The sequence below is a fragment of the Synchiropus splendidus genome, chromosome 5 (assembly GCF_027744825.2).
Source record: "Synchiropus splendidus isolate RoL2022-P1 chromosome 5, RoL_Sspl_1.0, whole genome shotgun sequence".
Taxonomy (NCBI): Eukaryota; Metazoa; Chordata; class Actinopteri; order Syngnathiformes; family Callionymidae; genus Synchiropus; species Synchiropus splendidus.
This window is the reverse complement of record NC_071338.1, coordinates 29,540,382-29,568,326: the sequence shown is the minus strand read 5'-3', so window position 1 is coordinate 29,568,326 and position 27,945 is coordinate 29,540,382. Positions and strand designations below refer to the sequence as shown.

Genomic DNA, 27,945 nt, shown 5'->3' with positions numbered 1-27,945 from the left:
GCACAACTTCATGTAAAATGATGACAGTGTGACGTCTGTTACCCAAAAGAGCAATTCTACTTCATTATTGTAGGTCGTGAAAACACTAGCTGACAGCAGTTTGATAATACGCCTTATTGTTTTTGTCGCTGCTGAAGACGGAACTCAAGAAGAAATGTGTTTATCTGCAGACTTAATAATAATAAGTAACAGTTCTCTGATTGGTGTAAACAGGAGGTGAGAGAAGATAAGACTTTATTTTTGTCAAGAGGGCGTGAACTTTCAACTTTTGAGATCGAAACAATGGTCAGTCGAACTAGCAAAGAATGTAACAAGTGAATGATGATAAACACTGAAATTACTGCAACCATTTACCCCTTCCTGAGGCAGAAACCTTGACTGAACCAGACTACGGTGAAAATGAATAGGCCAGGATGAAAAAAATATGAGCCTAAGTGAAGATAGAACAAAAATGGACGCAAATACATCTATAAATATACAGCATCTGATCTCATGTGTAAAAATTGAAGTCATCTACGACAGACAGGAGGCGCCTGTTGGAAGAAGAAGTGCCCAAAGAGACCAAACAGTGGTTGGTTCTACTCTAAATAAAGGTGTGCTGCGTACTCTCAACGGTGGCAATGACAATGGTCTTCAAACAAACCTATGGTGATAATTGCACGATAATGTCTTATTTAGAGTACAAAAAAATAGTACTGGAAGGAGAAAGGAAGCTCATCCAGTTGTGGGGTGAATTCCACTTCCTTTCTTAATTCTCAACCTCAAAAATGTGCGCGCCTGTGAAGTGCAAAGGCTGTCCCGACTCTCAGGAAGTTGAGAAGCCAGATTGAGTTTTGTGATTCGCCAGCAGGATTGAGGAATACCCGACTACCCAGAACGCTTTGAGTATTTTCTGCCAAAAAAAAAAAAAATGGTTTCAAAGCGGCAAATAAAGCGAGCTACAAACGTAAGTACACGTAACATCCGACTTACGACCTGCTCGACTTACATCCACCCATACTTACAACCACAGCCAGCAGATGCTTTTAAAAAAAAATGTATTCAATGTCTGGCAGCGCGTACGACAGTGATGGCATCGCAGTATCCCAGCATCTCACTCTCACACAGCCATCTACCACTACGGACGTTACGTGTATTTTCTTGGTGGAGATATAAATATGACAAAAACCATTGCATTATCTTCGCTCATTTTATGGATCATTTGCTTCATTATTGCACGACATTTATTTTCATTTTACGATCTTGAGTTTTAGAATTGAGGATTGAGCTTGAGGGTTGAGGTTTGAGGATAAAGGGAGGAACTGGAATTCACTTTTGTCTGGGCACCTTTCCGAAGCATCTGTAGCGTGCAGAGGCTTTGGTCATGATCTTTATGGTTTACTACTCTTCATCTTACCCATGATACCAGGTGATGTTCATCTCCCCGGTGTAGTACTTCATGTGGCACTGCAGCTGGATGCCTGTTGCCGTGCAGTTAATCACCAGCTCGGCGGCGCTCGCACCTGAAGAGGGAAGAGGCCGTGAAAAGGAACTTTGGCAGTCACCTTGTCTATTTTCCACTTCAATTGTTTTTCCACAATTTAGCTGCAAATTAGGCAAATTAACAGTGACCTTCATCTCAGCGCTGGAGAGAATACATTAGCTGGAACACCCCGAGTGCAGGTTTGTGCTTTTCATTCAATTATGAATTCAAAGCCTCTAAAAGGGAGATTAAATCCTGAGAGTGTAACCATGATTTCCCATTATCACATGAGCGGCTCTGCATCCATGGCGCTAACAGCGGCTGCAGAGCTGTCAAGTGACTCTCCCTTAAAATGTGAGTAAGATGCTCCTTCACATTGTCGCTGACAGCGGCTCGGTGGAATTCTAAAAGTGATTTCACCGTATGAGGGGAACAATGGCTGAACGCTTCCAGCATGACAATGCCTGCTACAAGCTGATGCTTTACTGTGTGGTGCTGGGATTGTGAAACCCAAACACATCAGCCCCTCCTGAGTCTTTCAACACAGCAGTGTGATTTGGACTTGTTAGATTCAGGCTGTCACTGGGCCGAAAATGATTTCAAACTACTTGTCAAAAGAGAAAAAAAAGCATCTTCATCACTTAAAAAAAATAGCAGAACAGCGTCTAAGATATAAAGTGAGTGGGGTATGAATGGCTTCACAGTGATTTTGGACATTAAAAAGCATCATTGCAAGGGTCACTTTGGTGAGTACACGTGGGATGCAAAAGTATCAGAGGCACATACCGGCCAGTTGGGTGAGCTTGTTTATGGCATCCTCGAAAACTGCAAAATAAGAGCAGACACTTGAACTGGAACTCTGAAATCACACCACTGCCCTCTAGTGGCTACATAAAAGCATTTTAAAAAAACAAGCAAGCAACACTCCAAAATCTAACATGGCATTTAGATCATAGAGCTCAGCCCTGACAGTTTCAAAAACACATTTTATGTTGCAGTTCAACACATTAGGACCATTCCATTTTTGCTATTTCCTGCGCCACCTCCGTGGCTCACCCTCCTGTCTACCAGTGACAGCATTACACTCTTCAGCCACCTGAGAACTCAATGAGCCTGGGAGAGCCATGATGGATGATGCTTCTCCTTGTCTTGACTAATTGGAAAAAGGCGGGGTAAACAGGACAAGTGCACTTTAGGCTGTATCCGCTGCATGCAAATGTACAGCAAATATGTGGCTGAATATTAGACATAGACAAATGAATTCACAAAAGTAAATACCTTTCCCTGAAATGTCGATTTGGCTCATGTCTTTTCCTCTGTCATCGCTGATGGTGGCCTTGTAAATCCCACAGGTGTTCAAGGAAAACTGCAGTGACAATAAAAAGAATGAGCATGGTTGACCAAAGGGGAGTTTATCATAACCTTACGTTTAGGTTTATGATAATGATACCTCTTTGATGGGCAGTTTGCAGACTCCTGATCCCAGGTCAGGCTTGACATCAGGGATTATTTCTGTGTCTTCTTTAAACCAGTGGAACTCGGACTCTTTCTTCAGGTTGGCAACCTTAAAGAGACACATTTCAAGAGGATTAGTTTCCACACATTAACTTAGTCATGTTCCAGGCTGCTTTGAGCGCCTCCCAGAGTCTTGGCATGTGCCCTACATCGTGACTCATCCTTAAATACTTTTTTATGACTCTACAGTGAGGGCCCTGTGATGAGGATTCGGGATCACCAAATAGTTTGACTTCACTTTGTTTAATGTCTCATGTGCGCGAGCTACTGCCCCCTGGCGCCCAGTTGAGCTCATTTCCATCAGTGATGTTTAAAATTCTGACAAATGCGTGAAATTATATCACTAAATATAACAGGTCAGGAAAAAAAAGTCATAATGTGAGTCAATGAGTCATGTGGCATTTCCAGGACATTTATACAGAGTGGCATAAAAGTGTCTGAAACACCCTTAAATTTTGATAAAATCTTGGTGGTTGCACTAAACAAATATTCAGTATCAAAAGCAACAAATAACTGAAGTAAAAATAAATAAATTATCACATCATCAAATGGACATTTAGTAGTCCAGCTATTAGCACACAGTGACTAATAAGCAAATATTTACACTTTGGATACTTGAATGAATAATGATAAATGATAAAACCTCAGATTTCCCTTTTCATAACTGGAGCGCTCCAAGCCCAGTGGTCTGTTCGTTTCAGAGGTGTCGACTCAACCCTGGAGCGCTGCTCCTGTGCCACTAAGCAATGTTCCAAACCCCCATGTTTCCTCACCGCAACAGTCACGCTGCATTTTCGTCTCAATTCTTTAGGCTCCAGCGGCACCATGACTCCGAATGCTGTTTGAGAGCGAGAGCTCGACGGCAATAGAATGTGCTTGTGCTTACCTTGCACACCAAAGTGACAGAGCAGTCCTCCCCAACTTGAAGTGACAGGAACTCGCTGAAATGGGGGCCTGCGATAGATGGAGGACGGCAGCAGAAAGAGATGTTGAGCGACTCCCCGTTTGATTCCAGCATCCTCGTTCTAGTGCAGAGGTGTGTGTTTCTTACCCTCCTTGACTCTGATGTACTCTCTTCTCTGGTAGTCGGCTTCAGCCAGCGCTGCCTTGAAGGCTGCGGGTTCATACGCACACGTACATACAAACACACATAAGCATAATAACTAGAAGATTAAAGCGGTGCCAGGAGTTGCTGAAGGTTTCTACAGTGTATTAGCCGACTAATGGTCTTCCTTAGGGGAAGAATCATCATTTAAGAAAGCTAGCATTTGTACCAAAGTCATTCAGTCATTAATGCTTTGAACTTTCATATTAATCAACTGCATACATTTCCATAATTCCTCCTAAAGCCCAGACAGAGCAGCGGAGCTCAGCGGAAAGACCCTTACTATCTAGTAAATGAAAGGCAGCTCGAGCTGAGACACTGATTCACCAGTTGCTTCTGGTGCTGTCAAACCACTGGCATGACCCAGGTTTCACCAGGTAGGAAGAGTCCATCAAAGTTCTTCCCTTGAGTCTTTGCTAGGTGAGTACGAGAGGGGCAACACCTGATCACTACCATCACAACGTTTGCATGAACCTACACCAACACTGAGCTGCCCACTTGCATTTGAAGACAACAACAATTAAAAGAGAAATACAGAAATAAGATATGCAACTCAAATGATGGATTTCTGAAAGGAGAAATATGAAAAAAAAATAGTGGTGGGACTTAAATTACAATTAATTAATTACAACAAAAAAATTGTAATGTAATTTAATTTAATTTAATTTAATTTAACAGTTTGCTCTCCAGACAACAGGGAACCTTTGTGAGTGCAGGAGTTCCTGGTCCGCTGATCCCACTGATGCACAAGACACGTGGCAGCTAGGATGAGAACAACAACAACAAACATGGAGGAATCCCTGAACAAAAGCAAACAAAAGCATCTGTTTGCTTTTGTTCAGGGATGTTTTTCACTACACAATGACCAGGGTTTCCACGACTCTGAATGGACTTGAAATTCTTATAAAATTGAAATTCTTATACAAATATTTCCAAGACATGAAAAGAGCTTTAGTTTAAATCGGGTGATATAAAAACTTGAATATGGCCACCATCGTGATTTATTGCGCTATTGTTAAACTGATGCAAAATAAACAATATTTTGTTGTTTAAATGTATGTATAGATCCATCATTTGATTCAGTAATATACCAAATTCATTCAGCGAATATTCTTATTCCATTAAACTGAGATTAATTGAGATGAATTAATCACAAATTCTCCAATTAATTACATTATTTTTTATCAAATCCCACCCCTACAATTTTTTTAAACAAGACTATTAAACAATAATGAAGAAAAACGCTGAAACAATCCACCTTGTCGTAAAAGTAACAGCACGATCATGCAATTAAAAATTTGCAGTCCAGTATTATACTTAATCAAAAGGAAACAGCGATCTACAATACACACACGAAAGACTAAAAAACTATGAAGAGAATGTAGAAGGATTTGGACGGAAGCCTAGAAGAGGCACCAGACACTCATTCAATCACTAGGATGGAGTGAATTCATGGACGAACCAAATACGACATTATATTGAACCACAAATCAAAAGCTAATGGAACAGCAGCAGTCATGATGGAGGAGGTTTCAAACCTCACATGCAGCTGTTGGGGAGGCTATTCTGCTTCATGTGGGGAACGCCCATTGGCGGAGCTTCTAGGTTTGCTAAGAGCTAAAACCCAACCATTCTCAGTCAGCATGTGTATTAAACAGTCCAGTCAGACCGAGTCACGGTTCGTAACAACTTAACAAGAGTTTTCCACCAACTAACCCTCACCTTAACCAGAGCTCTGGTGCATTATACAGGATGTGCCACTATTATTCCCTCCAAAGCTCTTCTACATACACCTCCTCTGTGAGATTCAGGAGCTCTGTGATGCCACTGCCACCTGCTGTCCGGCTTAGCTTGGTGCGAATTATATCAATACAATGAAAATAAATACTGCGGGTGGGTCGGAGGGGGCAATCATAATAATCATAATACAACTAAATAAAAAATAAGTACAACAACGAGCAGTGGCAAAATAAGGTTGCTGTGCTTCTAACTAAGAGATGTGTCATGAATAGGGATGCTTCAATTGATCGGCCACCGATAAAGATCGGCCGATATCAGCGTGATGACAGAGCTAGATGACCCGTCTTTCTCAGGTGACGTTTACGGAAAAGACCAAATCCAAACCCAAGATTCACCAAACTTGTTTTTCAGTGGTCCATTTGACAGAATAGTTGCCGCATTCTGCAAGGTTTTTCTTTTCCCTTCCTTTAAGAGGTATATAAAAATGTGTCTGAATTAAAATGATTTAAAGGTTCTTTTTTACATCATGTACACAGAAGGTCTCATCCTTTTGATGACAAGTTCATGGTCAATCTATGTGATCGGTATCTGTGATCGGCAGCAAAAACCCTCCCCAGTCATGAATATTGTGGATACATTACCGTCTCCAATCAGAACTAGAGAGCTCTGAGCTTTGCCTCCTCCGTCTGTGACCTGGCAGGTGAAGGTTCCCTCGTTCTCCTCGGTGAAGTGGTCCATGATGAATTCAATGACTCCAGTAGACACGTCATGGCTCATCTTGTTGGGCTGCGAAAAGAGCAACACAAACCATTTTCATGCTCCATTTACCTCAAAGGGAAAAGTACAGTATACCATTGTGATATTGGGGCTATCTTACATCAGCTCCAGACAGTTCCTTGTTGTTGGCAAAGAACTTGTAGGTGACATTAGAAGAAATCTCCTCAGCCTGCAGCCAGAATCTCATCCTGCCTCTTTCCAAGATCTTGTAGCTCAACTCAGACTTCAGCGGGATGACTGGAGGAAAGACCAGGAAGGACAAACAGCGCTATTTGTGAGCGAATATAAAGCCGAGGACGTGTATTTCTATTTTGGCGGAAAAAGACGGACACAAATGTAACATAGAAATAAGGTGAAGCAGGTGATGCAAAAGCAGGTAATTCTTTTTTTCTGGATCAAATCAAAAGAGAAATGGAATTTTGAAAGCCAGTTCAAAGCGTGTCAGAACAAAGCAGGGTGACAGCATGGAAAAAAAAAGAGATTAAAAAAAGAAAGATGCAGCAGAGTGGTGATTAGGAACCACAAGAAGGATTAGAAATGTAAAAGGGAGTGTACCTGGGTGTCTGATGTCGTAGCTGAGAGCCAGCATTTTTGTCAACTCTGAAACAGAAAAATGTTGTTTTCACGCCACAGAACACAGTCAAGACGTCATGTTTGGTTGTAGTTTCATCATACAATTCAGAAGTAAAACATCTCCAAGCAGCGAGTGTATGTCGATATCTAGATCAGGTCACGATTCGCCCGTCATCAGGCTGACAACACAGTTGGCCAAATGGGAAGCGATGAATATGAATATCAATGTACAGCCTGGAAGCAAAGTGGTGCAACACCCAGACAAAGCTGTGAAATTTCTGACCTGAGAAAAAAAAGAATCTCTTCCATGACAATCTTGTGTTAAAAGACCAAACAAGTCAAGGAGCCGGGAGCTATGTGAGCCATGTTTTGATGCTCGTATCGGGATGAGAGCGATCGCGGCCCAAGAAGGAGCGAGATAAATAATTCACTTCTAACTTTCATCCCTGCTGATTCTTGTATTTTGCAGAACGCAAGAGTCACATGAAACCTCTTTAGGTCCTTTCATGAAAACAATTGTGGTCAACTATTAGAGTGATCTTCCCTTTAAAGACCTGCAAGACAGGGGTGTGATTTTAAACAGAAAATTGAGTGTATTTGACTAACAAGCAGTTTTTCATTTTGTTTTTAAATTTGCATCATAATAATCCGAGGTTTCCATATTTCACACAAGGTGTCACTCAACCTGCCAGACGTCGTCTTTGTGTTTATTTATCTGCTGCCTGACGGAGAAAATAACTGCAGAATTATTTACGTGCCTAAATAAAGTCAGAATTTACCTTCAGAAGTGATCAAATAGCTGGATGAAACTCCCTCCGTGTTGGTGACGGAGACGGAAAACACACCACAGTCTTCTTTATCTGGGTTTTTGAAGACGAGCTTGGATCTACAAATACAGGTTTTGCAGTGGTAAACAAAGAGATTGTTTCATAGATTAAAAGGTTCATTTGAAGTTGTGCCACTGAGTGTGTGTGTGTGTGTATCGTACTGGCTTCCTTCGGTCTTGATCACGAGTCCTTTGGAGAAGTCGGTAATTTCTTTGTAGTCTTTCTTCCAGATGAACTCAGAGCCCTCATTCATCTGGCACGACTCAAAGGTCAGAACTATGTCACCTGACTTCTCATCAACACGGCAAGACACTTCTTGGGATCCTTGAAAACAGAGGCAGAAAAGCTGACATTTGCTGAAAACTACCAAGTATTTTATTTTTTTCATAACTTTTATTCCAGTCCAATGAGCACAAATTGCACTAAATGAAGCTTTGAAATCCCACACACGCGCAGGGTTCCTGTCCCACTCAAATCCCAGAACCATTCAACTGCAGCTGAGCAACGACACCACCCTGCTGCCAAGGACTTCACCGAGTCGTTCTGGGACATTAAAATTCAAAAGGGAGTCTTTTTAATGCTGGAATTAATAATCTCAAAATGGCACCTGACACAGCCTTGGCGACGACTGGGTCTGAGGACATTGAGGCCATGCCAGCTCCTGCGGCGTTGACGGCTCGCACTCGGAACACGTAAGAAGCACCAGCCTCCAGACCTGTTACCTAGGACGCCGAGAGATAACACAACGATGATGGGGTGTTCTGACACACAAGAGGAGAGACTCCAGAAAAAGGTAGAATAGTTTCACATAACAAAATTGTTTCGCTTATGTTTCCACACCACCTAGAAACCAGTGCACAGTGTTCTTTAACAGTGTTTCGCTGCAAGCAGAGCTGTACCATAACAAAAAAGAGTAAACGTGTGCTACCTATTTGTACTATCCTTTATACATAAATATAATAGAATTACTTGCATTAATTTATTTGATCAAAATCAATCGCATATACGACTAGAACATCTTACTTTTAAACAATCATTTTTTCAGTTATACCATAAACATGACAAAAAAAGAGAAGGCATTGCAAAGAAAAGTACTGTATGTTATTTTTTAATAATCAGTAATTATGGTGTTGTTTAGACTGGAGTTTCAGTGACCATTTCAGGACAAAATATATTCTCTGAACAGGATTCAAATAGATTTATGTTACTTATACACGTATGATTCCCTAATATACAGTGTAACCGTGTATAGTAAAGCTGCGTATAGTAAAGCAATATATACTATATACTATTGTATATATACAATATATACTATATATATACTATATAATATATATACTATATATATATTATACTATATATATATATATATATATATATATATATATATATATATATATATATATATATATATATATATATATATAAAAGCAAAAACAGTACCTGAATTAAATCAATATTTAAATTACATATACTTAAACAGAGGTAACAACGCATCAAAAGACATCGCCAACGTTCTGAACTTCTTTCAGCTATCTCCAAACCAATGTGCTGGAATTGCCATGTTTATTCACTAGAGGGCGGTGTCAGACAGTGACAACATCTACTCACGTCAGCTTTTGTTCAATTAATAATAGAATTAAAGGCACTTGACGATCAACTTTCCGGGGACTGACCTTGTGGAAGCGATGGCTGACGGCCTTCTCATTGGATGTGGTCCACTGAGAGCTTCCCGCCTTGGCATATTCCACGTGGTAGCCGGTGATTTCGCTGGAACCTTGGTAAACTGGCTTTTTCCATTCAACCAGCAGCGAATCGTCTCGCACCTCACAGAAGGTCAGGTCGTAGGCTGGACCTGAGGGGCACCGGGACAGAAGCAGCATTGAAGGACGTCGACGTCAGGGCAGAGAAAATAAGATCAGTTTAGGAAGAGCTCTGCTGAGGGAGGTTTTGTGTCACGTTGCTAGTCAATACAAATAATGTGCCATGTTATCTGTACATTTTAAAATGGAAATAAAAATGGACGTCGTGTACCTGGCTCAGGCATTGTCCACGCCTCACAGGTGAAGTCGGCGGAGTGTTTGGAGGCCGGTCCAAGACCAGCCAGGTTCGCCGCGTACACCTGGAACTGGTAGACCGCACCCTCCGTCAACCCCTCGACCTGAAAACGGCATGTGGCGACTCAGGTTAAAAAAAAGACAAAACAACTGAATCTGAACAAATGAACGCTTTTGACCTTGTAAACTCTCTCAGTCACAGGTGGGATATGGACCTCCCTCCACATGCTTGTCCCACTTCGTCTCTTGTCCACGTAATACTCTTTAACGCTCGCACCACCGGAGTGAAGCGGCTTCTTCCAGTTCAGGACCATTGAGTGTCCGTCGCAGTTCAGCAATGCAACATCATAGGGGGCGGAGGGGGACGCTGGACAGTGGAAGAGCGTTTAAATTACCATTGAAATCCACCAGAAAAACCACGCTCCACACGCATATACTGACTGAGAGCAGCCTTGACAGACAGTGGGGAAGATTCCTGGGATTCATCGCTGAGGCCAATTTCATTGATGGCCTGGACTCGGAAGACGTACGTTTCTCCCGTCGTGAGGCCGCTCACAACAAACCTGGTGACACAGGGGCTCACATTAGCATCGTGGTTTCTACCACTGTCCCTAAACGGTGACCCTAAAAATCAAATACTTGGTGCTCTTGTGCGGTTTATGATTGGCTGAAGTCCAGTCTTTTGAGCCCTTGACACACTGATCAATGTAGTAGCCAATAAGATTGTTTGGTTCTTTTGGTGGAGCCCACTGAATAAGGACAGAGGTGTCAGTTTCTCTTGTAGAAATCACCTGACCCGGGGCGGAGGGCACACCTGGAAACAGCCGTCAAAGATGTAAACGTTTAGTCAGCAAATGACAGCAATGACACTGATGGCTAACGCTAAACCTTTAAGTTCCTGCGTTTGAATGGGTCCGGTGGGCTCTGATGGCTCACTGTTGCCGTACATGTTGGCGGACAACACTCGGAACTTGTACTCTTTTCCTTCGGCCAGGTCGAAGACCGCGTAACGGGGGGATCGGATCGGGACCTGAGTGTTGACACGCTGCCACGCCTCGCTGTCAGCAAGGGTCTGCAGAGGCAAAATGAGATGATAATGCACTTTTTAACCCATAAATTAATAAACCAGATCATTTCTACACACACACACACATATATATTTATATATCAGAATCAAATTGTGTTCGTAACATGCTCTGTACACAACATATCACAATAAATTTAAATATATATATATATATATATATATATATATATATATATATATATATATATATATATATATATATATATATATATATATAATTTGAAGTTGATAAACATGTGTGAAGCATTTCTTACTTTTTCAATGTAATACCACATTGGGGCCTTTCTGTAATACGCGGGAGCCTTCCAGCTCAGAACAACATATGTCCTGTCTGTTTCAGAGGCATGTATTCCAGAAGCGGAGCCCGGGGGAGTTCCGTCATCTGTGGGGAAAAATAAAGGAGCCACACAAACGTAAATCACTGCAGGTCAATAGTCATGAGATTTTTACATGATGATGACTGCCACTTGCCTTCGACTTCATCATGGTAAGAAACAACATCCAGTTTTCCTCCCAGTTTTTTGGCTGCACAAAGAGATGAGCAACGGGATTAATAATTTAAAAACAGTTTCAATTGTATGTCAATAGCGCCTCCTAAAGACCAAATACGTCATTACATCTATTCAAAAATGAATATTTCAATTATTATACACATAAAACACATGGAATTGATTTGTGGCCGGTGTATGAAATGAATTACATTTCTGTCACAGTAACATCGCAGTGACATTGCTTCTGTTTTCAGTGCCAACTCACCGTGGAGCCTCTCAAACTCAGTGGGGTCCAGAGCAGCAATGGGCTCCGACATGCGGGATGGTTTGCTAATTCCATGGGAATTGACGGCTCTGACTCTGAAGTAGTAAGAATGTCCTTCGAAGAGTCCGGACACGGGGTATTTACAGATCTTAATCGGGTGATCGTTGCATTGAGTCCAGTTTTCTGTTCCGACCTCACACCTGCAGACAAAAGTCCATCATACATGTACCATGCCATTGAACAATCTATCAGGAGTGGATTATAAATTGTAGATTTTTTTAAAGGAAAACATGAAAAATGAATCAGAAAATATAGAACAAAACAGATTATTATTATTATTATTATTATTACATGACTTAGTCTCCGAACTATTCCTTCCTTAGATATACTGATTTAAAATCTTGTCCTGTCCCTCTTCACAATATAACAATGAAAGGTAGTTATTATTACTAGTATAGTAATATAGTAATATATAATTTCAATTTAAAAAATGAAGTTCAACAATTTTCATAATGCTGGTGTCTTTCTCCAGAAACACAACTCATTTGATAGCTGGCAGCAAATACAAGAGATTCGTACTTGTCGACAAAGTATCCCAGGATGGGCCCCTCTGTGGTGGTGTTGGGGGGCTTCCATGAAACAATGACGTAATCTCTGTTGGCGTCGTGGATCTTGATGTCCATGGGAGCACCAGGGGCAGCGGGCACAGGCGGGGGGCCATCTGCACGTGACATGACATCAAAGTTTATGACAAGAAAGTGGATAAAAATTATGACAATCGCGTTGTTGCATCACCAGCGACGGAGACAAAGGCGCTGTGTTCGGCGGTGCCTCCTTTGGTGACCATGCGGAGGGTGTACAGGCCTTCATCGTCCTTGTAGAGGTTGGGGAGGGTCAGAGTTGAGTAGCCTCTGCCGGTATCAATCTTGACCCATTTGGAGTCAGACAAACGGGTGTCTGAAAACACAACAAAGCGTGATGACATGTGAATCAAAGCTGTAAAATGTACCAGATGTTTATACCATGATGTTTGGTGTAAACTTAATGAATCATTCACGGGTCGTATCATTTCAAATTCTTGATGTCTCATTTGAATTATTTAGAATTAATACCTGAATAATTACAAAAAAACACTGCTATATGTTCCCAGTCCGACCCGCAGTGCCGCTGGCTGCAGGTTTTTCACAGGGAATGTGACAGGTATCATATATATAACCAGAAATTAAAGAGTAATTCAGAGAGGTGGCGTGGATTAGAGCACTAAGTGGGTTACCATCTCTGTACCACTGAGCCTCCGGCTGCAGGTTCGCGAGGTTCGGGCTCAGACTCATGGTGGCTCTCAGGGTGGCTGATTCCCCTTCGGTTGCAAAGACCGGGCCGAACTTTTCCTCAAAAGTGATGTTGATTTTGGTGTAGTGGATTTTGGGAAGCATAGCGGCTGGAAGGTAAGAAACAAAGGCAAAGACGAATATGATCAAAGGGCAACCAGGTCCCAGACGTTCAACACACAGATGAAATCTAAGTGATACTTACGGGTGAATGGCATCCATCCATAGGGGCAGGCCTCTTCTTCCTGCTTGTACCCTGCAAAACGAAAACAAAAATGTTCTTCACTCTTTGCAGGGATGATGCAGCGTGATAAACTATTCATCAACAAGAGAGTGAACATCAAAGTCAAAGCCCATGGGTCTCATCTGACTTGAATATAATGAGCTAACTACATAACTTCTACTCACTTAGGTTCAAAGGACAACTCAGACGCCAAGTCCTCTTATACAAAAGCTGAGGCAGATTTGTGTGAAACTTTGCAGCAGAATGACTTACTCTTCACGATGACTGAAGCCTGGGTGGAAGCCTGACCATGAATGTTAGAGGCCACGGCGGTGTACTGAGCTGTATCATCAGTTGAGCACCTAAAACGACACAATAACAGCACACAAATGTAAGTGACAAGCACAGGTCTATTGGCTCCTGCTGGTGGTGCTCACATTTTACATACTGTATATAAGGGCTGGGATTTTAAACTGATGGCAATTTATAAATATTGTTCATTTATGGTTGATAAAACAAGTAATAAAAAAATAAAACAGTCAGCGAGGAATTAAAGAAATGAAGGATACGCGTACCTTTATCTAACTTTATCAAGCCTAATATTAAAATGTCATTTACAAAGATCAAATGACATGAATGAATTTGTCATATAGGATTTAATTGCCGTATTAAAAAACAGCCATTGTCATTTAAAACTCTCTGAACAGCTCCTGAAGCCATTTTGGTAAATTGGTTTCTCAGTTCTTGGCTGGCACTCGCGCCTGTATCAGTGTGGAGCAGCGGCAGGCGGGTGGACTCTGGAGGAATCCTGGAGTGTCAAGTAGCACCGAGGTCAGCACTTGAACAGCTGAGCTTTTGGAGACTGGAGATGGAAAGAGATATATTCAACCAGTCAGGTGACGCTGACGTTACTACTCAGCTTCATTAACTGGGATTTGTAAAGCTCTGGTGGGGATTTTCTTCACCACAATTACTCGCATCGCGACTGGTTATTAAAACGTCTTGACTTCGCTTTGACAGTGGTCTTGAAGGTACTGGACCAACCACCAGAGAGCTCCTGCTTTGATGCACAGAGACCAGTCAAGAGTGTCGCCAGCCTCCCACACTGTGTAGCTGGGATAAACAACAGTCCTTGGCAGATCCATTCGAAACTCTATTTTGACCTTGTTAATGTTGTTTTCACATTCAGCACTTTGATGAACCTGCATTCACCTGGGGATCTCCAGGGTATGGACTCCACCTTTGACTTCAACCAGATAGTTTCCAGAGGAGATGTCGAGGATGACGCCATCTTTGTACCTGTAGTCAAACATCAGCTGGTCAACTGGAGACACTGATGTTGATCATTGTTTTACACAAAATGTTGAATGACAAATACATACATGAGTGCTGGGAAAGTAAGCCATAATGCAGTATATATATCAACAGCATAAATGGACATTTTAAACTGAATTCAAAATAATTTGTAACATATTAAATGGAAGATCCAGAAGTGCTATATGAAATATTTCTGTCACTTCCGGTAATATTGTGGCCAAAACAGACAGGATCCTATTGAAAATGCACCACCTGTAAAAGCGTGGCTTTCCCTGGTTTCACTGGCTTATGTCGGTCATGTTTGGTGATGAAAGCAACTAAAACCACTCCGCCAGTGGAGATTTAACACAGCTTGGCCATGAAAGAAAGTTGAGCTCTCAACAGAAACTCTGACCACTATTAGCAAGAATACTAGCTGTCACCGTATGGAACGATGACTCTCTGAATAATGTCTTGAAGTGTTGAAAGGCATCCTCAAGATGAAGTCCATCCCGTCGATGACATACCCTTTGATGTGCGTCAGCATTTCCCAATAGGACCCAAGCACAATGTCATAACAACCACACACGGCGCCGCTCGGCCTATCACTGTCCACCATGGCTATGTCCACCAATCAGGATGGGTCCACCGCGACAGCATCGACAACGTAATCCAGAAGCGCAGAGATGCCATAGCACAGTGGAAACACTGATCAAACCACGTCAGCCTTGGACAGCTGTGGCAGCTGGAAACAATCCGGAATATGGCGCTGAACAATTATTTTGATCTTGCGAAGATGCGGGCACTCGTGACCAGCCTGGCAGTCGGTGGTCCCAGGTGGGTTTTGTTTGATGGAATGGTGGAATAATGGCACCCAACTGTCAATAATCCGGCTTGATGTGCCGACCTGAAACATGCCTCAGGCCTGTTCCTCTGCTGACAACCTTGGCACCTTCACTTATAAAAGAGCAGATCTCACTTCCAAACCTTATCAGCACATTTTCATGTCCAGTTCCATGATGCCTTCAAAGCAATATTTACTGTCTTTTGTGTTGGCTGCACCATTTCCAATGTTAATATTCCATCTCCAGACTCCCACAGTTCACACTGACAGGTGGTGCGTTTTCAGTTCAGTATATTCAAATGCATGATGCTAAATGAGCAGGGCTGGTCACTATGTACACGCCAAGTGAGAAAGGTTAAACATAGAAGCACAACTATTTGGTTACCGAGACAACGTCATTCATCATTATAAGTAAGCAGAGTGAGCATTGTTGACTCACCATTTCACGGTGGGCGTGGGGTATCCCTCCACACTGCAGAAGAGCTTGAGAGGAGTGTGTTCAAACACCGTGTGTGACCTGAGTCTCCCCACGAAGCCTGGTCCCCGAATCATCGGCCCCTCACGCACGTACTTGTCCGACACCTTCATGTTGACCTGACCAAAGTGAAAGTTTTAACCCAACATGAACTCTTGAAGTGGTGAGAGGTGTCCTGAAACCAAACTTTAGCTACATCTTGGTAGTGAAAAAGGAACAGTTATTGCTACTATAGTCTTTGACAGGAACGTGGAATTTGCATTGTTCACCAGTGTAGTCAAGAGGCAGGACAGAAGCCTCAGAATAAAGCAGCTTCTCGCTGCAGTGAAACAAGGTAGCACGCTAACATCCTATCCGTGCTACTTCTGTTACCATCCAGAGTGCAGGCCCAGCAGGGGGGCAGCTGCTTATCCGCTCCGACTAGCAAGATGAAGCGATACAGATAAAAAAGTGGCGAGGGGAGCAGTTAAATCCCTCGACACAGGGCTACACAACAAAAACAATCCGAAAACGCCGAACAAAAGGCAAAGCAGGACACTGAAATTTTTCCAAAACTGATCATATTTAGTGTAAAATGTTCAGATTCTTACCATTTCCTGAATCCTGGCTTTAGTTTTGTACTCATATCTGTCCACCATCTCCTCTGAGCTTCAAAGAGGAAAAAAACACACCGTGTTATTGTCCGTGTTTGGAGTATTTTGGGAGTATTTTTAAACCCTGAATGTATTTATTACTCGCAGAGACAGTTGTCAGGAGCAGCTGCTTCCATTCATTCAGTTTCAATCTTGTTCCCATGTTATTACTTTTAGGATTTTAAATAAACGCTCAAGCCAGTGTGAACTTGGGGGTTAATTGAACACAGTATACTGTGTGTCGCAGTGATATAAACACGGAAAAAAAAGTTCTCAGTCCCTATTGGTTTCGTAATTGCAGAAAGTTTTCTGCAGCACCTCTGACCCATATGAGGTTGGTGCGGATGTCTAATTAAAGAGAACACTGGAGCCCTCTCCTATTAAGGCTCCAGCAGTGGGAAACTAAAGTTTACTTCACTTGTGGCCATGAAGCTGCCGGAATATCTGCGATGAGCTGATGGGATTTGGTGCTCAGGTGTCAAAAACAACTAAAAGAAGAACAATTCTGACAGCTGGGACGTGAGGTGGAAAATTTGTTCTTCACCACTGCTGTTATTTTGGTATTAGAATATTGTGTATATGTAAATATATTTCCTGTTGTTGCACGCACACAGATCAAAACAGTGATGCTCATATTTAAGATGCTTGTGATGTCTTGACCTTTTGACTTTGGTCAGCATCTATCAATAGTGAAACAATAGCAGCAGTCGCCTAGCAACATGAGTAGGAAAGAAACACAGATTCAGTTGACAAATCAACAATGCTGCTTCTGGACTGACTTTAAATCACACAGTTCAGTATCGTGTGTGAAACTAGTGCTAATCTTAACATTAGTGGAGGCTGGCATCCCTCAGTCAGAGATGTCCAGTAAGTGACTTTCATCATAGAATTGTAATAATAAAATCTCAGATAAACTCCTAAAGAGTTTGGACATTACATTTTTGAAGTTGATGAAGAAACTTCAGGTAGATTAATAACATGTTTTATGATGTTTGATGGCACAGAAAATTTCCCAACACTGTTAGACACAACACATTCACAAATATTCCGCATCCCTGTTTCGCCATCTTAGAAAACACACTCTATTAAAGGACATTACGCACATTTAAACACATCAGTGAGGGTCAAAGACAGACGCGGCTCTTAAGGTTAGTTCGATTGACAAAATCCAAATATAGAAGAAATGTTGCTCATCTCGAGCTACAGTTGAAGGAGAGAAGAAGAAGCTGCTTGGTAGTCGAGGTCAATTCGCAGCGTAACTCAACTTCAAATTTGGAAAAGAGGAGTGATGAGCAAGAAATTTTCCAATTTAAATGTGGTGACAGCAAAAAAAACACAAACTGACAAACAGAAAACAACATCACAGATTAAAGGCTTTTAGATCAGGAAAATCTTTGAACGAACATTCATTCGATTAAATGTTTTCAGGTGTTTACTGGAGTTAAATTCTGAATTTCATTTGTCAATCAGATATATTCAGCTTCTCTATGTCAAAGCTTCAGTCGCTCACCAGCGTTAGTACGAGGAGTGTGTACCTGCTGTACTCTTTCACCACATATTTGCTCAGTTTGTGGTGATACTGGTGGTCATAACTCCCACGTTTCATCCACACCGACATGATGACCCTGCAGACACTGACCTGTTGGTCAGTAACACACACTAACAAGGTCACAAAATACAGTTGGGTCCAACACACAATAAAGAGAAGCACAGTGACAAGAATGTGAAAGACAAGAACAAAAAAAAAAATCTTGAAAAAAGAGGTTAGAAATGAGACCTGTTTTCCCAGAGAAGATCTTATTCCTCTTCAAAAACAATTCACTCCTGACAGCAACAGTCAGCAATATGTCTGTGTGTGCCGTCTGGCCCTCCAGTAAAAGAGAAGCCCTTCTGGGCTGACAACACAGACTCATAAAAATAGAGAGACGGTGCCACAATAAGAAGGTGACATTGCGCAAGAAGCGACGTGTGCACACACAAACACTTGTTAATGACATTGGGACTATTTTTGCACAGTGATGGATGTCAACAAAAACAACGGCACATGGAGGGACAGTTGTTCTTTGAACAATGGTGCGACGACCATCAAAGGACGTTTCACCTTCTGCACATTTTGTAGGAATTCAATCCCTTTAGTTTAATATGAGTTGATGATTTTCTGTCCAAACTACCCAAAATTATTATTATTATTATTTTAGAAACCTTTCTCAGCATTTGTCCTTTGATGTGGGCATCATCCTTCAGGTGATATACTTTTATTAAGCATAAAAGAGCAAACATATTTTTTAAATATGTCATTTTATTTTGTTTTATGAATTTATATTTTGTGAGCGTGAGTGTCACCCAATCGGTGTCCGTGTCCCTGACATCACAAAGACACAAAAACAAAAGGGGGATATGAAATGCTTCACTATTTTATTGAAATATTTTGCAGCAGAAATACTTGAGAACAGTACTGCTGAAAGTGCAAAGAGCGTCATTTGGGAAGCTTGATAAGAACATCTGGACATTGTCGACATGTGTCGACATGAAGATCGAATCTAACCGATAAAGAAGATAAAAAGCTGCTGTTTGAAAATAATTAAGGGTAAGCACCCCACAAATATATGGACTTGTGACTTTTACAGACATATTTTCTGATTCAATTAAACATCCGCTGACCACGAAACTACGACTTGCTTCAATTGTTATGGACAGTTATGACAAAAATGTGATCGTCCAAGGGCCTCCACTTCTGTTTAAACATGAAGCAGCTCAAAATTCCAACAGAGGAATCCTTATAAATATATATACAGTGCATGCGTGTGTGTAGCAAAGTCGACTGGTGAGAATGAAAGCATGAGTAGATTCCAATAAAATAATATGGAACTGATTCATGATGAGTTGCGGTTGACTTTTTTTCTAAAAAACAAAAACACTTTTATACTTCTAAATGTGTTATGTTTTTGCTGGATGGGAGCAACAGAAGCACAACATTGCATAATGCACACAGAGTGACAACAAGAGTCAATCCTAATTGTCTTACATCACTTTTGGCCTCCTGAGACCCGAAATAAGGTCAAGTGAAACACGAGCTCCGTCCAACCTCACCATGAAAGATATCAAGATGTGCAACACTGGCAAAGAGGGTCCAATTTCCACTTGTTTAAAACACCCAGCTTGAGGTCATCCATGTGTAAAGTCACTTCCAATGCCCCAAAACTGCCAATCACACTGACAGACTGCCATAGATACATGGCTTACAGGTGACAGTGCAACCCTCTAGCATCCGACTCTGCTTATGTAGCATTTAATCCTGAAGCCACTGCTTCGGAATTACAACAAGAATGAGGAAGCTCAAATTAGGTTCAATGTTACCAAAAATATTCAGTCAAGATGCAAATATATGTTGTTTACTTGTCTATTTATAGACCAAAGAGAAACAACAGACATTGTTTGACTAAAGACTAAATAAAATCTAAGATCTGACAAGACAAATACATCCAAGTTGAAAAGAGAATAGGACAGAGGAATAGAATTTACAGCAGAGAGAGCATCATTAGCACACATGAAACCGGAAACTAGGCAAAGATATAACGCATTAACAAATTCCAAATTTGGCCATCCAAGTGGTTCACATGCTCAAGTGCGCTTGGTAAATTGGTCCCTCGCTGAAAGAACTAGTTACAAGCTATTCACTACACTGTCCTCAGTCATCACCATGTCGATCGCGTCCTAATCCCACAGGCTCATCCAATCGCTCTGAGTCCACCTGCTGCTCTGTGGCTCATAAAATACTATCTATGAAACAAAGCAGTGTATGTACACTTTTAAAGTCAGACTTACCCCTTGAGGTTTCCTTTGCAGCGACTTTGGTTGTCAGCTGGAATCCGCAGGGAGTCAGCCCGAACCAAGGACCAGGCCAACGAAACCACCACCCTTCTCCGGACGACCCCCACCTGCTTCTCCTGGAGGCCTTAAAAGGAGACAGTGCTGCCTATATATAACAAGTATCCTTCAAGACTCATGGCTACAGGAAGTTGCTCTGATGAGCAGTGTACACCTCATATTGGTTATTTATTTAATTTCTATTTTTCAAAGTGCAAAGCTGGATATTAGTTTACAAAGAAAAAAAAATAATGGATAGACACGCCACATGGAAAAGAGTTATTTTGTTAGTAAAACTGAGCAGAGTGGACACCATCTATATTTCTGTAAAAACAATTCATTTCAAAGCATTTCTCTGCAAAAACCAAATCCAGATGTAATGAGTTTACATGTGAAAAATTTGTTTACAACTGGTTTGTTCAAGCTAACTGCAGACAACACAACAATATACACCTAGTCTGAGTGCAAGTGCTATATTTCTAAAATCCTGCCGACACCCAGACATGTCTTGAGACACTGGCATGGCTGAGGAGCACCAGCTCCTGGCTCTATTTTTATAACCAGCTTCAGTTACAGCTCGGACTATTCCTGACATCGCTGTGGAAGCTGTGAAACGCATTACGAATTACAGAGTAAATCAGAACAAGGCGGGGAACCTTAAGGGGGATTTAAAAAGAAATAAATAAAAAAAATATGTGGGTACTAATAGAAATTCTTAAATTACCAAAGATATATGGAATTGTAGCTATCTTTATACTTCAAGATCGGAAAGAATGTAAGGTACACACATGATAAAGAGTAATGCAGGCGCTGGAATTTAATGTCGAGAACGGCAGAAATAATATTCTATATACAGTCCATAAGAGCCCCCTGCTGGTTGGTTGAGAGTACTACTGTAAACGGAAATTTCAAGGAAGTAACATATTTAAATTATGAGAGTTAAAATAATGACTGTCAGTAATTTCAATCACTTTATGAAAACAACAAGTATCAAAAAAGATCTGAGGTTCATCTACACAGACTGGATTACTGCCTTGCTCAAAGGTCCTCAGGTATGAACCTAACAGTAAACTCCCAAAATCCTAAACCCGTATCACAACAATATAAAAAGCAGGATAATAGATTCTGTTAACATTTCACAGCTAATTGCGGGGCTAAATCCCTCGCCTCATTTTGCTTGCCCTGACATTAATTTCAACATTAAGCTGTAATGATTCTATTTAATTGTAAATGAACCCAGGGGCAATTTATATCACAAGCTTAATGAGGCGGCCAACTGTGCTTCAAATGTAAATGATGGAATATTCAAAAGAGGTTTTACATTGAGCATTATTCATTGTCTTGTTTAGCGCCATTCAAGGTCAAAATAACCAAGTGTTTCCAAACACTGCGGTAGACCGCATCTAACGACGAGGGACTTCAATGATGCAACAAGGGAACGACAGACTTCTTCTTTTTCGTTGGAAATTTCCCGTCACGGGTTGCCACCGCAAGTCAGCGTCCTCCACTTGAACCTGTCTTCATCATCCTGCCTTGTCAAACATCATGGTCCATGGAGGCTCCTCCATGACATCATCTATCCAAAACAATAGCAAACTGGACAGAGAGCACTGGTGTAACTCTCACCGCTGTCTCTCTCACCTCATACTCCTGCACAACTCTAAAATGCACCTTCATGAGACTATTGAAAGGTTGTCGAGATTTCATGAAACAGTGTGCTGATTTTCAGAGGCCACCGGATGGCGCTGTCTGCTGTAAAATATTTGGACTTGAACCACTCATTCAGTTAAACCTCACATCATTTCTAAACCTGGACCACCATCTAGTGACCTCTGGAAATTAGGACACTGTTTCATCAACCCCACAATACTGCGTCATGATACCTCAGCTACACATCATAACTAAGAGCAAACCACAGATTTTTCGTCCTGTGAAGCGCAACCCTCACTTCCACCTTCCCGGACCTGTACCGCCATCAGATCTTTATCTGCCCTCCTTTTCTCCATCCATTAGTCCCTGAAGTAGACTATCCATCTATCGCTCGCACTGTCTGAAGTTGGAATGAAGGAAAGGGAATGATGTACTGCAGACGTCAAATATTTGTATTCTACTACACAAGGTGGCTGTGAGGCAGAAAACCAATGCATCTTATGAAAAAGCCATTGACATTTAAAGAGAAAAATAGTCGTTCAGCAGTCTCTTGGCAGTATTTTCCTTGGATTGTCAGCTGGAGCCGGACTGTTGAATTTAATTTTATTTTATTTTATTTTATTTTATTTTATTTTATTTATTTTTTTTTTTTTTTTTTCTGTCAGCACTGTATTAAAAAAAACTTTCCTATTTGGCAGGCTCCCCACTGACCATGGCAATAAATTAAATTCTGATTCTGATTCTGAGATTAGTTCTCTCCCAGGAGCAAACTGGACAACGACCACATTGCTGTGGCCTACAAGACAAGACTGTGGAGACCAGCAGAACAAGCTGGTGAAAAAGGTTGCCTCTGATACTGGTAGGAAATAGGACTTGTTTGGAGGAGAAGATGGAATAAAGGACCAGGGAGAGCATCATCACCTGTGGCACTTTCAGTCAGAGCCTCACCATCATCCAGATCTCTGAGAACATGAAGCATCTAAGTAATGAATTTCAATCTTTAACAGCCTCAACATCTATTGTGTCACTAGTTCCTTTGCTTTTTGTGTGAATTATTCTTATCCTTATTATTATTGTTGTTATGTTTCATAATAACAATTTTATTAACTTCCCTTTATGAACTCCTTTGCAGGAGAAACTTTGTAGTATTTTCTCTATTGACAAATAGAATGATAATATAGTTGATAGAATATCTCGCAACAGTCATTTAAATACACGCAGTTTCACGTCCATAAAAATAAAGGGGGCGGGGACAGTCTTTTAAATTCAGATGATCATATATATGGATACTTTTCTCTTCAGGTTTGCGTGGAAATTATTTGAAAATCTAGAATCTACAGACAGAATTTACAGTGACGCAGCAGTGACACGTGACGACAATGGGGTCATATGACTTCTGAGTCAGCTGTGATTGGCCGAGCGGGGTAACTGCATTAGTCGCTTTCGTAAACAATAGTCCGCTTCCCTTTCGGGCAAGAACCAAGAAGGAAACCACCTTCAAGTGAAGTGATCACCAAACAACCTCCTGCCTGTTCTGGAAGCTACGTTTGTTTCACCGAATGCTGGTTTGAACTCGAGCGTCGCTACGTCAGTGGTTCCACGCTGTTGCCGGGTAAGTTTCAGCTGTGCGTCAAGTTTTTTTTTCTTTCTTTTTACCTAAATATATTTAACGATTTACAATGGAGGCACGGATTGCGTCATTTTAAATGCCGTTTACAAGACTTTAGGAAAGCAGAATGAACCTGATATGCTGCATATTCACCTTATTAAGTCTAAAAACAGTAAAATGATATATAATCTGAGAAGACTTTTGTGTGGGCTACTTTCATTTATATTCAACTACAAGTTAATTTAGTGCGCGTGTATGATTCCACACTGTGTGTCATGTGAAGTGAGTTGTGATTAATGTGCGTCCAGGTCAACCATGAAGCTCCACGGCTCTCTTCTGTTCTGCCTGGCAGCGGCTGTGTTATTTCCCTCTATAGCCTCTTCGTAAGTATCATTTACAAATATATATAAATATAATCTGTGAAGATCTGTCTTTTCCTTACGTCTGTTTGTTTCAGACACACATTGGACAAGCTGATTCTCACCCAGCACTGGCCCATCACATTTTGTACTGTGAGTTCTTCTGGCCTTTTTTGTTTACCTGGCTGTTTTTCCGGAAGCAGCATTGTTTGTCCAAGATGTGGGGGATAATTCAAGCAAAATGTTCCTCCGGGACTCTTTGAGACGAATTGGGTAACCACATAATGTACTTGATTTCACATGCTGCCTGAGTCAGAGCACCACCGCGGTCTGAAGCCGTCAAAGAAAAGCTGTGTAGTTCCTTATAGACTTTGAGGATTTGAGAAATAACTAGTTACACACACACAGCTCAGCGCAATGCACGGGTGCTGGTTTCAGTTTGGTTTAGCAGTCGCTCGGTGTCATTATGTGTGTCTGTGAATGACTGCAGGTGGAGCGCTGTAATCAGAGCATAAGCTACTGGACTCTCCATGGACTTTGGTATGGTTCTGTTTCTTGTAATGACTGGGGAACTATCCACGTTACTTTCTAAAGTTGTGAATGTTTCCACTCCACAGGCCAGATAACGGAGCCTTCTGCAATTCCTCTTGGCATTTTAACAGCTCTGAAATCGAGGTAATGCACCGAGACCATCCATCTCTGAGAGGCAGTTAGGAACACTTCCTGCAGTGTTTCAACATGAAGTATGACATGCTGATTCGCTCTTATGCAAACCACAAACAAATTTGACAAATCAACAGTGGTTACCTTCTGCAGTATTAACTCTGCTCTGAAACTGGGATCGAAATTCTTTTGTCGTCCTTTGTCTTCTGGACCTGGACGAGTTGGACGGGTCACAAACCTAATTTGAATGAGAATTTAAAGAGAAACAAATAGTTACTTGAGAATTAAAATAATATATATGTGAATGAGATGACTTTGGGATTTGTGTTGCAACTTGAACAGGCTCATGTGTGTGTTGTAATTCAGCCCTTGAGTAGAAGATGCATTTTGAAGATAAGTAAAGGATCATGTAAACTTTGGACTTTCACATCCAAGTTGTGAAATCATTTCTTCAGATGAGCTGCTCAAACACAAGTAGTCATTTTGTTGTTACAACAAAAGTAAAGGCCAACTCAAACTCAAACTAACTCATACGAGATAAGCATTGTTTTGTGACCTTTATATCTTGTGTGCAAGAAGGAGAAAAAGCAAATCAGAGAACTGTCTCCTCACTTTTATAGACTCAGTGAATGAAATATCACAGTCCACAAAAATGGATTAATAAACAGACCAAGATCGATGACAAAACAAAACCAATAATCCTTAGAACGGATTGAATGAAAATCAACTAAGTGGGCATCTGTCACTGACAACATAATGTTAATTCCTTAAGATTCATTACAATGTTTGTTTCAGGATCTTCTCCCAGAGATGAAGCAATACTGGCCCAACTTGTTCAACCCAGGATCGACAACATTCTGGTACACTGTGTTTTTTGTTGTTTATTTGTTTACTGCAGTTGCAAGTCAGAGAGGAAGCTGGCTTTAATATGATTGTTTCTCTTTCGTGACAGGAAAAACGAGTGGCGCAAACATGGCACGTGCGCGGCCAAATCGGCAACACTTAACACACAACACAAGTACTTCGCCAAAACTCTGCAACTGTATCATAAACTAGACTTGAACGGGTGAGGAACTTCAACATAAATAAACCAGCTGCTTTTAGTTATAGTTATCATATCCGGGAACGAAAACGGCAATAACACGTTTCAACTGCAATGTTTTCCTGCAGTGTCCTCCGCAAGTTTGGCATCACCCCATCTGAGAATTACTACACAGTAAGTTGATTTGGAGTTTGTTACATATGTCTTTATTTTACTAAAAATACGCTACATAATGTGGTGTTGCCCGAACATATGATTTGAAAATGAGACTGAGTGTCAGGCTGCATCACATGAGTTGCAGGAATTTCAAAGTGGCACTTTAAAGATAGGACATAAATGAATGCAACTAATGCCGATTCATCACATATAAACTTTTGTTGTTCGTCTGGAAATCTTTTCAGTACAATGTGATGTCATAACCAAAACCTCTGTGATGAAGGCGACTAAATGAGGTTGCACTAATGGGAAGAAAATTCAAGTTTAAAAAAACTGAAGAAGAAAAACATTCTGTCAATGGGTGATTGTTTTTGATCTCAATTATTCGCAATGAAGCTGAGTTAACGCATTTTGTATCTGCTGTAAATGTAACTGAAATATCAATGTTATCAACACCAGAGTGGCCAACAATGCTTTAACGCACCATCATCATCCGAGGCCCTGAAGAGGCTCAACAGCATGCTAAAAGCACAACTTTGTAAACATTAGCATCTTTTCTTGTTGTATGTTCCTTTAAGTTACACATTGAACAGATACAAAATATGTGATTTATTTGCCTTGAATGGCGAGTTAACTCATATACAGTGCGATTAATTCAGATTAAACATTTTAATCCATTGACAGCCCGACACGACAGTGTTTTCCTGCGCACTCAATGCATCAAATGTGTTCAATATTAAGTAGTGAAATTAGGGGCAGGACTCAATTTAAAAAGTAATCAAATCAACTAGAGGAACAAAACATTTTTTTAAATAAAATAAATCCTAACTCCTGTTATTTCATTGACAATTTTGGGACTAATATATATATATTTTTTGTAATAATGCTGAGATCTTTTTAGGAACATTACAGGACTGACACAGTTCTGGTTCCATTCATGTAGTCCGACAACTTCTGTGCTTTCTGACTAACCAGCATACAGTAAAGGGAATGAAACCCCACATCTCTGAAGAGCTAGCATGTATTTTAATGTGTTTAAGTCAGGCTCCCAAATATTTTAGTCTTTATTAATTATGTCTGCCTCCCGTTTAGTTGCAGCAAGTTGAAGGCGTCCTAGAGAACTTCTACCGCGTCAAGCCCAAAATCCAGTGTGTCCATCCATCCAAGGTAATATTCTGTCGCACGCTTCAGCAACTTGATGCTGCTGGTATTTGAACAGCTTTCTCCCTTTTTCTGTGCAGAACGGTGATTTCCAGACCCTCGCTCAGCTGGAGATCTGCCTCAACTTAGACTACAAACTGGAGAACTGCACTCATAGTCATCAATTCCAGAGACGTGTTAAAGCCTCTGACTTCAGTGTCTGTGATCAGGATCTCCCAATTTACTACCCGCCAACTGTCAGGAAAAAGATGAATTCCACCACAGTTGAATGAGGAGTGGCTGAGCCCTGCAGATGTCGGCATTTTTTCCCCATTGTGATTGAAACAAAATCAAGCTTTAGCTCGTGCCTTGAACAGGGCTCTGCGTTCCTGGCTGATTCAAAAGAAACCACCTTGAATCAGCACTCAGTCCATACGCAGATCCGTTTTCTAGTCAATGCCAGTCTGGTGTATGTGACCTTTACCTCATCCAGTAATGTCACGCACTGTTAGGAATAGCCTCAACTGATCGGTAATTATTTTGGTTGTGGATCAACTGGTTTATGATTTTCATGAATCAAATGTGTGAAATAGAATAAATGTTGGTTTTAATAACATCTTCGTCTTTTGATTGGAGTATGTTTTTTTGCCTTAGCTAAAAAAAAAAAACAGAATCAAAGTAATAGTGAAAGATTTTTTGAAAAAAACCTCCATGGAGGTTATATATATATATATATATATATATATATATATATATATATAT

General features: G+C 41.0%; 2 protein-coding genes across 8 annotated transcripts in view; one reads left to right on the top strand and one right to left on the bottom strand.

The window, feature by feature from the left end:
• The window catches only part of myom2b (myomesin 2b), a 78,110-nt gene that overhangs the window by 11,198 nt on the left and 38,967 nt on the right, over positions 1-27,945 (bottom strand). For 2 of the 7 annotated variants that reach the window (XM_053865677.1, XM_053865678.1), the window contains 32 exons: positions 24,990-25,083; positions 20,523-20,652; positions 18,233-18,331; positions 16,656-16,713; positions 16,030-16,184; positions 14,663-14,749; positions 13,724-13,812; positions 13,433-13,483; positions 13,173-13,337; positions 12,695-12,856; positions 12,479-12,620; positions 11,900-12,099; positions 11,615-11,668; positions 11,398-11,525; positions 10,945-11,128; positions 10,696-10,870; positions 10,498-10,619; positions 10,236-10,423; positions 10,034-10,160; positions 9,676-9,854; positions 8,607-8,721; positions 8,161-8,323; positions 7,952-8,058; positions 7,155-7,199; positions 6,700-6,836; positions 6,464-6,608; positions 4,029-4,091; positions 3,864-3,931; positions 2,913-3,026; positions 2,741-2,828; positions 2,249-2,287; positions 1,397-1,502 (listed from right to left, as the gene is read on the bottom strand). In XM_053865677.1, coding sequence (XP_053721652.1) covers positions 1,397-1,502; positions 2,249-2,287; positions 2,741-2,828; positions 2,913-3,026; positions 3,864-3,931; positions 4,029-4,091; positions 6,464-6,608; positions 6,700-6,836; positions 7,155-7,199; positions 7,952-8,058; positions 8,161-8,323; positions 8,607-8,721; positions 9,676-9,854; positions 10,034-10,160; positions 10,236-10,423; positions 10,498-10,619; positions 10,696-10,870; positions 10,945-11,128; positions 11,398-11,525; positions 11,615-11,668; positions 11,900-12,099; positions 12,479-12,620; positions 12,695-12,856; positions 13,173-13,337; positions 13,433-13,483; positions 13,724-13,812; positions 14,663-14,749; positions 16,030-16,184; positions 16,656-16,713; positions 18,233-18,331; positions 20,523-20,652; positions 24,990-25,083 — 3,779 coding nt within the window. The other 5 variants (XM_053865680.1, XM_053865681.1, XM_053865679.1 and 2 more) reach the window with 5 other exon arrangements.
• LOC128759054 (ribonuclease T2-like) lies at positions 23,618-27,789 on the top strand. Its single transcript, XM_053865686.1, has 10 exons — positions 23,618-23,826; positions 24,132-24,206; positions 24,281-24,335; positions 24,673-24,722; positions 24,800-24,857; positions 25,641-25,705; positions 25,798-25,911; positions 26,016-26,061; positions 27,136-27,210; positions 27,285-27,789. Exons 2-10 carry the CDS (start codon positions 24,139-24,141, stop codon positions 27,474-27,476), a joined length of 723 nt encoding a protein of 240 aa, XP_053721661.1. The 5' UTR covers positions 23,618-23,826; positions 24,132-24,138; the 3' UTR covers positions 27,477-27,789.

Excerpts from the sequence above, each read along its gene's own strand:
- LOC128759054 (XM_053865686.1), top strand. The coding sequence starts at position 24,139 with ATGAAGCTCCACGGCTCTCTTCTGTTCTGCCTGGCAGCGGCTGTGTTA. Across the intron at positions 25,706-25,797 it reads CCAGGATCGACAACATTCTG|GAAAAACGAGTGGCGCAAAC; the intron begins GTACACTGTGTT and ends CTTTCGTGACAG. Across the intron at positions 27,211-27,284 it reads AGTGTGTCCATCCATCCAAG|AACGGTGATTTCCAGACCCT; the intron begins GTAATATTCTGT and ends TTTTCTGTGCAG.